The 10,384-nt window shown below is 35.4% G+C and overlaps 1 protein-coding gene across 1 annotated transcript; it reads right to left on the minus strand.

Annotated features, from left to right (window-relative positions):
* Positions 1-8,668: 8,668 nt before the first annotated feature.
* Positions 8,669-9,443, minus strand: LOC114301652 (protein LIGHT-DEPENDENT SHORT HYPOCOTYLS 10). The gene has a single exon (XM_028246622.2). It carries the CDS (start codon positions 9,242-9,244, stop codon positions 8,675-8,677), a length of 570 nt encoding a protein of 189 aa, XP_028102423.2. The 5' UTR covers positions 9,245-9,443; the 3' UTR covers positions 8,669-8,674.
* Between the last annotated feature and the right edge of the window lie 941 nt (positions 9,444-10,384).

Genomic DNA, 10,384 nt, shown 5'->3' on the forward strand with positions numbered 1-10,384 from the left:
TGAACAAATTAAAGAAGAGAGGTCTTCCATTGAAATGCTCTCTGAATGAGTGTGAATAGTTGTCTCAATAACATCATATTTACTAGGGAGTCCATTCAAGGTTATAAGAACAACATCTTCATTTTCAACAAGAGAAGAGGCAACATGTAATTGATCAACAAGGTTCTTAATCTGACTCGAATAGACTTCCATAAAGTCCGTTTTCCTTGAGATTGAACTCAATTTATTTTTATGCTAATGGATGTGCAATCCAAATAACGATGTAAATCGTTTATCAAGAAACTGCCAAGCCTAAGAACTAGTTTGAAGATGAATCACAGATGTGGAGATAGTAAGAGAAAGTATAGCTGTAACACAAGTATGCAGATGAGTATCGAATAATCGCCATTGAAGCCTCATGATTTGGAATTTCAATTCCAAATGAGTTTTGAATCTTCTCGCTTGGGCATAGAAATGATCCATCTATTGTTTTCAAGAGATCTGTTGCTCGGAGGATATTCTGTATTTGACCTTTCCAAACTATGAAGTTTGGACCATCCAATTTGACTATGACGAGTGAGCTGAGATTAGAGATTAGCATGCTCAACTTCAAAGAATCATTAGAGTAGGAGATGATGAAGATAAAGATAAAGATAAAGACGTCACTGTAGCCATCATGAAATTGCTCGTTGGAGCTTATTAGAGTTCTGATACCATGATGAATTATTAAACCAATTCAATTATCTTGATTAGTAAATGATAAATAACTACAATCAGTATTTATACAGAAACTCAACACGCTAACTAACGAATAACTCATCTAACAAACTCAATAACAATATGTATACTATCATACAATGGCAATGTACACCTTATGATACACCTACTCTAGTTAATGCCTTACATGCATTAGATATGTGACAATGGTCATGTTTAACATGATTAAATCTCGATTTAGACTTCCAAATTACGTTTTTAGCATATTATGTTTCCTTGTGGGATTGGAGAAGTAGGAGAAGTTTAGGAAGTAATATTTTATTATATATAGCTGGATATTCTCTGTAAGTGTTCTTGTAAGAGCATTCTCAATAGATGCCCTTGTTTGCGGGAGTGGCACGCCAAACTACTTATGGTAGTTTAACTATAGTACAAAGAGATGGTATAAAACTACAAACAAATTGTTATTTCACTTCAAATTTCTAAAACAAAACATACAAAGAGAAAGCTTCTCTTTCTGTCTTGAGCTCTCACTCTATCTTATTCTCTTCTCTCCCCCACTCTCATACTTTGAAACACTTAGATACATTACATATTTATAGATAACTGATAATGTTAACACATGCAGTAAAATTATAACAATTCAAGTTGAACTTGAATTCTCTAGCCTCTAAAACTATAATGATATGGAAGCCACATTTGAACTAAGTTTTGATCACCAAGTTCCAAGCCTTCTAGCTAGGTTGGTAAATCAAGTTTATTATTTCAAAACATCCCCCCCCCCCCTCCTTCCCTCCCTCTTAAACTTGATTTTTTAATTGAGACTCATCTGTTTTTCACTTTTGTAGCAAGTTGTCACTTCTACATTCTCTACAAAATTCATGTGCTTGTTAATTTTATCATTTGATGCCTCTTCTATGCACTTGTTGCTTTAGTGATCATACTGATGGTAGTTGTAACATTGCACCTCTTCTGTGCAATCACTATTGTAACGGTTGTACTTGTTGCAATTATAACACTACGCGTGACTCTTGTCACAACATTTGTCTATGCCTTATCCTTGTCATTGTCCTAGCTGTTGAATTTTGCTCCCTTTGTTGGAGCCTCTTCTACGTCTTTCTCTATAATCTCGTCCATGATATCCTCGACCTCTTCCTTTATATCTCTGTAATGTTCCCCTTTGTTTTTCTCCATTATCATTAAACGTCAACTTTGACTGAAGAGCCTACTCTACTAGACTTGAGGCAGTTCACTTGTTCATTCTATTCTCGTGGATCTCCAACGTGACTATAAGCTCATTGAGGTCTTTCAATTCCTTAACTACAACAACTACACACTTGAACTTTGAACTTAGTGATCGAAATATCTTCTCCATAACTCGAATTTCGTCCATCTTGTCTCCATATTGTTGAGAATTTGGATGGCAGAAAGTCTTTAGTACTTTGCATGCTATCTTGATCCGTGTTAAAAATAAACATATCATCCACATACAAGAAAATTATGACACCTTCGTTACCACAAAATTTGTTGTACATGCATTTGTTAGATTCGTATATCTTAAACCCATTTGATAAAATTACTTTATCAAGCCAATTTTTATGTGATTGTTTAACACCATAACGTGACTTGACAAATTTACACACTTTATGTTCTTGTCCTTGCACCACAAACCCTTCTGGTTGTGTCATGTAGATCTCTTTATCTAATTTACTATTCAAGAGTGCAGTCTTGACATCCATTTGGTGAATTTCCAGCTTATGAATAGCTGTAAGAGCAATGAGTAATCTAATTGTAGAGATCCTTGCAACCGATGCATAAGTATCGAAGTAGTCAATACCCTCTTTCTGGGTAAAGCCCTTGGCAACTAATCTTTCCTTAAACTTGTCAATTATTCCATCGAATTTCATTTTCTTCTTGAAAATCCATTTGCATCCAATTAGTTTAGAACCAAGAGGTAAATCAACGAGAGCCGATGTGTTTTTTCTTATGATAGAGTCCATTTCATCTTGAATGGCCTCTTTCTAGAAACCTGCATGTTGAGATTTTATAGCCTCATTAAAAGTCAATGGATCTTATTCCACATTGAGTGAAATCACTATTTGTCTACTTTTAGTGTCTGTAGTGTCTTTAACTAGATAAACTACAAAGTCTAGACGAAAGGAATTTTTAGTGCTAGCCCTCATACTTCTCCTCAGTTCAATCTCTTAATTAGATTCATTAGAAACTAATGGTAGAGGTTCAGTTGTTTCTTTTGAAACACTTTTATGAATAGATGTGAATCTATTCTCATAAGATATTGGATCCCTTGATTCAATAATTGTACTGACCTCTATTGAATCGTTTGGCTCAACAACAAGAAACTTGTATGCTTCTCTATATAAAGCATAACCAAGGAACACACATTCTATTCCTTTCTCACCTAAGTTTTTATGTTTAGGTTCGGGCACTCTCACTATTACCTTACAGCCTCAATGTTCTAAAATAACTTAGGTTAGGTTTCTTCTTTTTTTAGAGCTCATATGGAATAGTACTACTTTCTTAGTAAGAAACTATGCTTAAGATATGACAAGCAGTTAGTAAGACTTTACCCCAATAACCATTACATAAACCAGAGTTACTAAGCATAGCATTAACCATTTCAGTTAATGTATTCTTTCTTTCTGCTACTTCATTTTATTGAAGGGTATAAGGTGTAGACTTTTCACGTATTATTCCTACTGTTTCACAATACTTAGGAAAGTGATATTCACCCCCTTGTCAAATCTAAGACTTTTAGTCTTAGTTCCAACTTGGTTTTCCACTTCGATTTTGAAAGCCTTAAATTTATCCAAAACTTCATCTTTTGTGTGCAACATCATACATAACAAAGTTTTGAATAATCATCTACGCATGTAAAAAAAATACTTTTTACCTCCTCTACTAGGGGTGCTATGCATATCACAAACATCACTATATACAAGTTTTAACAATGAAATTGTTCTATTAATTTTTGGAAACGAAGTTTTTGTTATCTAAGTTTGCATGAAGAATTTACAATTTTTTACCATATGAACATCATACTTAGGAATTAAATCAAATTTAACCATGCCATTCTTTTTTCTAGTATTTACATAACCTAAGCGAGCATGTTGCAAAGATAAAGAATCAAGTATATAAGCAGAATTGTGAATTTTTTTTAATATTGGGTTTGAACATTTCCTCATATAAATAACCTTTTCCAGCGAATGTACCATTCTTCGATAGGACAAACTTGTCCAAATCAAAAATTAACTTAAAGCCATACTTATTAAGAAGGCTTCAAGATACAAGATTCTTTCAGACTTCTGGTACATTATACACATCGGTAAGCATTAGAGTTTTCATGGATATGAATTCTAGTTCCACTTTTCCTTTCCTTTCGACTGCGGCAGTTGAGGAGTTTCCCATGTAGAGAATCAAGTCATCTGCCACTGGTTGATAGGCGGTGAACAACTTCTTGTCATTGTAAACATGCCTTATAGAGCCTAAGTCAATCCACTAGTCTCCAGCATCTTCAAGGAGATTCACCTCGGAAATAACATCTACAAAATTTTTCTTTGGCTCTGATGCTTCTGGTTTTTTCTTCTTGAGAGACTATAGCAGTCATCTTTGTAGTACCCTGGTTTTTCAAAGTGCCATCATTCACCCTTCTTCTTTGTGTTCAGGTCATTGCTACGTTGAAACTTTCAATTCTTATTATACTCGTTGGAATTCTTAGCTTCCTCCATCATATGAACTTTAGAGGTATTAGCCCTGAGTTCTTCTTTACCTTCCTGACATCTTAACTCTTTCTCCACATGGAGGTGTTGAGTCAATTCCTAAATAAGTAGGATTGTTAATTTTTTGTTTAAGACTTTTCTTGTAGTCTTTCCATGATGAAGGAAGTTTGTCCATGATAGAGGAGACAATAATGAAGTCATCAATTTTTATCTCTTTCTATCTAAACTTACTTAAATTGTGTTCTAACTGATGTAATTTTTATTTATTTTTTGATCAGCCAAAAAAACTCTTTATTGATGATAAAGAGTAACTGATGTAATTGGTTACCATCTACCATTTTAAAGTGCATAAATTGACTAACAAGATATTTCTTACATGTAGCGTTGTCAGTCAGATACTTAATCTCAAGTTGGCTCTAGAACTCCTTTGTTGTCTCCACGTGCTAGTACATATCAAAGAAGGTATCGAACAAAGCATTCAGAATGTGCCCTTACTTATGTAGTTGTCATTCTCCTACTTAGTCCTTGTCTGAGTCTAAGCAATTATCTCATTTCATGTTCCTCGAGGTATGGTGTCTTCAGTACATACACCACATTGAGTGTGGTCAAAAAGGAAGTGCAATTTTTTCGGCAAATGCTTGAAGTTCCCTCCATTGAAGCGGTCAAGCTTGAGAAAGTCTTGTGTCATCTTTTCAAAGGACATCGCCATGATCAAAAAATAATATTTTTAGATTGTTGGTGCAAGTCTCTGGGATGACGATGTTGGTGATGTCACTTCAAAAAGAAAAGCTTGAAGTACACTTTGAGTCGCGTTACAAATGTCGCTTTCCTAAATACAATATTTGCCCCCACTAGATGTTGTGCACTGGGTTATTCGCAAATACGCCTTCAAGACACAGTGAAGCTGATCTATAGATCTTTTGTCTACGTTTGCACAAACGAAGACATATTAGAATATCTTCAAATTAATTGAAAGGTAGAAAATCAAGGTTTGATATTTTATTTCTGCAGTTAAATAGAATATCAAAAAACATAAACCTCTTGATTGAAAAATTGAAATCGAGAAAGAGAGAAAGAATTGAATTTCAGACTTAACCTCTAAAATTCTGTTTCTTGAGAATGTTGAAGTAAATTGAATGGCTAAATCCTAGGCCTAGATACGCCCGATCAAAAGGATCATGATCCTTGATCGCACCTGATTAGATCTGGCAATTAGATCAAGTTCTGATGGTCCGAATCTTATCCTAGCTGAATGGGAAATACGATGAGACATAATTGATCGTGAGTGGATGCGATCTGCACCGCACAATCAACGATCATGATCTCATCAATCATGAACAGACACGCAACCATTTGGATGGTTGCACCACCTCATCACCACATGGTGCTGACTTTATTCCACATCACTACCACTACATAATGATTTGAACATTGCTACATTATCTCCACGTGTGCATTTTGAACCCACCACCTCATTGCCATCAAACTTTCTAGAGCAAATAGGAAAATGTCTTCATGGCACTGATGCGTTCATGCTAAGTGCAAAATGCACCATTAAATGCTACACAACTCATTGCCAGTGCCACGTGCGTGCGCTTGTGCATATGCAGATGGTGCGATGCACCATTCTTGCGGTGTGTAAGCATACACTCTACCATGGGTGTTTATTAAGCTTTATCTTTTCTCTTATCTTTTCAATATGGAAGAAGCCACAAAGCTTAAAGAGCTTTCTAAGAAATAAGAAAGGTTTTTCAAAACAATAAAAAAACAAAAAACAAAAAAAAAACACATTTTATTTTAGAAAATCCCCAACAGTATGAACAACAATACTACCAATGTTGGAAATTGATGGGCTTGACTGTTACCTACATGAAGCTAATTGAGACCATGATATTTAGCATATTAGGTCAACGTAGAAAGGTCGGGAATAGCATGATGTGTTGCATAGAAAACTAGTATAACACTGAGGATGGTGCTACATAATTAGCTCTGGAGCGGTATGATTATAACACTAATAGTAATAGTAAGAGTGTTGTTGAGTCCATTGAAAACTTGGCATTGCATTCAAGCATCAAAGCAAGATGGGCACTAGGTACCAAAAGAGAAGGCCCAAAACGATAGTGAACCACAAGCCAACAGTGGTAGGCCCGTGACAATGGGAGTTGTGTCCACAATCACATCCTAAAGAAAGTGGTTTGTTGAGTGATATGAACTTGAGGGCATCACCTAAGGCAGTCACAGAAGCAGAGGATAAGGCATCAAAACGGAAAAATTTACTGTTGGTGAAATGACTATGTAACTCAGAAAATGGAATAGGAGAAGGGCGTATGGCGAGTGTGGTGATGAGATCACGAAAGACCATTAAAAACTATAGAGATTTAAACCCCAAGGCAAGTGGCCGAATGGTAAAGTCTAGAGGATAAAATCCACAGGTCTCGAGTTCGAGTCACCCCTTGGGGCCACTGGAGGTTTGCCCGGTCGTTAACTTCAGGACCCTCAGGATTAGTCCTGGCTTCCCTTAAAATCAGCGGGTTGGGGATACCTGAGTTATCAAAAAAAAAAAAAAACTATAGAGATTTAAATCTTGGAGGAAAAGTGGTCAACTAGTTGCAGCGAATTTATCTAAGAGGCTTTTAGCTTTGTGTATAAATTGTTTGATACCTTGGTGCTGCATATGAAGTTGTAAAATTATGGTACTAGATGTAGAGGCAAATGGAGCTTCTAAAACAGTCCAAATATCGCAAGAAGAAGTGAAACCAACAACTACTAGGGGAAGAATATCTTTAGAGAATGACAAAATAAAGAGGTTCAGGAGAAGCTAGTCTTGTCAAGTTTAGGAGATAAGGGGAGAAACAGTCCAAATAAATTTTTTAGTAATGCTACAAATCAAGAAATTTTACTCAAAAACTTATATATAAAATTTAATGTGGAACTCAAATTAATTTTGGATGTAGGTTCCAGCATCCAAGAGTTAAATTTGGACAATATATTAACTTCCTAGAAAAAATTCCTCGCTTAAATTTTGGATCTTAGTTTTTTTGTAAATTTTTTTCAGAAATTATTATTCTCATTCTTTGTCATTATAAATTCAATCTAAAATTTCTTTTTAGTATTCAAAATTACACATAACGTATTTGAATACTTATTAATATATATATATATATATATTTTGGAGCGCATGTACAAATAGTTAAAGTGGAAATAGCACTTCCATTTTTTTATTAATAAATACACAAATTGAGATTTATGTTAAATCCAAGTCTACCCCAGTACTCAATACAACCCTAAGACAATCAAACATAGGATTCTAGGAAAACTAAATATATAAACATAAATGGCAGCACTGCCAATTGCGAAATTATTGGCAAGCAATTATAACTTTATTCAATCAATAGTTAATTACATAACTATGCAACCAATGAGTTTATAATCACACAAAGCATAATAAGGATTCTAATAACCTATATTTGATGGAATCTCAATAGTGATTTTCATAGTTGGTGGGGAAGAAAGATATTCTAGTTTTTATAATGATAATTGAAATGTCGAACAGCTTGCAAGAATTTTTAGATATTTCAATCTCCACCTCAATTTCTTTGTAAATCACATACAAAGTAGTATATATCACATGGTCATCCATGGGGACACAAAATCATGTAAACTCCCAAAAGAGCCGAAAACAAGAGAAAAGTAACCATGTAATTAAGCAAGAAAATTTAAATTTGGAAACCACATAAACAGTGTTTTTCATGATATGAGAGAGAGAGAGTGTGTGTACTGACCAACTACAATCATGGGCACTATTGTTTCGTTATTTGCAAGTGTGAAGGATGCTTAAGGTAAGATTTCTTAGCAGGGTTGTTCATTAAATCTTGTTTACAACCTTATAACTCATTATGAAAATTAGGGTTTTGGAGTGATGTGGGTTTAGGGTTTCTTATGAAGGTACTGGATCACCCAAATTCATGTAACCTGCTAATAGTTTTTAGTTCATAACTATTTTTTGTGTTCACCTCTTTTTCTAACTGACGTGTTTGATTTTTTTTTTATTTTTTATTTTTTTTTTTAACCAATGTGTTCACGGTTCACCTCTTATTTTATTTTATTTCATTTTAATCTTTCCATGAAATTATGAAGCAGAATTTTAAGCTAATTTGGAAATATATAGTACTTTCAAATTATATAACTATCATGATCAATGCTCAGTTATGAATTTACCATTTTGATCCAAAGACTTTTCTTTAACCGGACTGTTTCGAAGAGTTGAATTCATCATGGTTTGCCTTGATCATCTGATTCTTCATCTTCTTATTTTTCTTCTTGTACAAAATCCCTCTTGCCTTTGCTTGACACGCCTTAACTTCGCGTAAATAAACACGTATAGCTCCATCGCCAAAAGGGTTTCTCTCCAGTGATCCACCACCACCACCACCACCACCACCACCGTTCTCTTCGTACGCAGCTCTGAGCCGTCCGATCAAAGCATCAAGGCTTCCCCAAGCTTGTCTAAGAGGACAAGTGCATGGAGCAGGAGGGTCCGGTTGTCCGAAAAAGACACAACCAGGCAAGTGAACTTTTGTTTTCCCAAACTGATCGAGATAGCAAAGGAACTGTAATACATGGTTGTAATTGCACTGTGCGAGAGAAATTGGGGGTCTCTGGCTCTTCAAGTACTGCCCAAAAGTGTTCCAGTCTCTGCGCTTCTGTGACTCGTATCGGCTCAATGGTGGTGCCTTTTGCTGCTGCTTCTGATGATCACCTGCCGATCGCGATGATCTTTCTGCTGAGTCTTTCTCTATTTCGGTTGCCATGGTTGTTGCAGAAGAATTCTTTTTCTTTTTCTTTTGTTTGTGTTTTAGATCAGAATGACAAGGAGAAAAAAAGGGGGGAAGGAGGTGAAAGAAAATGGTACTGCAGTGAAAGAAAAATGAAGATCAAAGTCTGGAGTCTACTAAGGAGACAAGACATATATGGGCCCAATGGTGGTGTTTTTCTTCTCCTCCCACTCTCTCATTTTCAAGAAATTATTAAATATTATTGAGCCTGTGTTTGGCAAGTAGGTTTGCAGGCTTTTTTGGCTATTTTAGCCACAAAAAACAAAATAGGCTATTTTAGTCATAACAAACAAAACATCACATCCAACCCATAATCATTACATTCTTCTCTCACAAAAAAACTCAAAAAAGCCAAAAAGCCAAAAAGCCCTTCCCAAACCAAGCTTTTAAGCCCAGGCTAAAATAGCCAAAAAAGCCAAAAAGCCAAAAAGCCAACCCACTTCCCAAACGGAGGCTGAAACAAGTTCAGGTAGTGTATAAATAATTACGGATCCAGTTTCTTTTAACCGTGTTAGTTGGACATGTGAAGTTTATCATAAGTCTCATCTTAATAATTTAATTATTTATTTTTTAATTAAGAATGTATATTTTTTTTTTTTTTTGATCAGCAAAGAATAATTTTATTGATAAAGGATAGAAGAGGGGACTTGACTGAAATGCATCATAGCTCAAAAATACATCCCAACTAGGTTGGCACCTATAAATGAGCCCAATCCTATGCAAGCCAAGGCCGATACAAAGGTTGATGAGAACTCAACCAAAACAGGGAATGAAGATTAAAAGAACAGAGGACTATATCCTACAGGAGACTACAATTTGTGGCCCTTCAATCCAACCAAGCAGAACATGAAATCATGGATTGTGTAGGAAGGCAAATGAGTAGAAAACTTCACCCATGTGGCCACTTTGATCTTGATACTATCCACAATATTCCCCCAACCAGGAGCTATAGAGTTAAAAACCATGTTGTTTCTGGCAATCCATAAACTCCAAACCACAGCCAATGGAATTGCTTCCCAGATGAGTTTACCCAGGTGTTTGTATTTTTGACCATACCACCATAGAAGTAAGTCTTGTAAGGAACTAGGGGAAACCCATTGGGACCCCCACCAACAA

The sequence above is a fragment of the Camellia sinensis genome, chromosome 9 (assembly GCF_055761805.1).
Source record: "Camellia sinensis isolate YWXY chromosome 9, ASM5576180v1, whole genome shotgun sequence".
Lineage (NCBI taxonomy): Eukaryota > Viridiplantae > Streptophyta > Magnoliopsida > Ericales > Theaceae > Camellia > Camellia sinensis.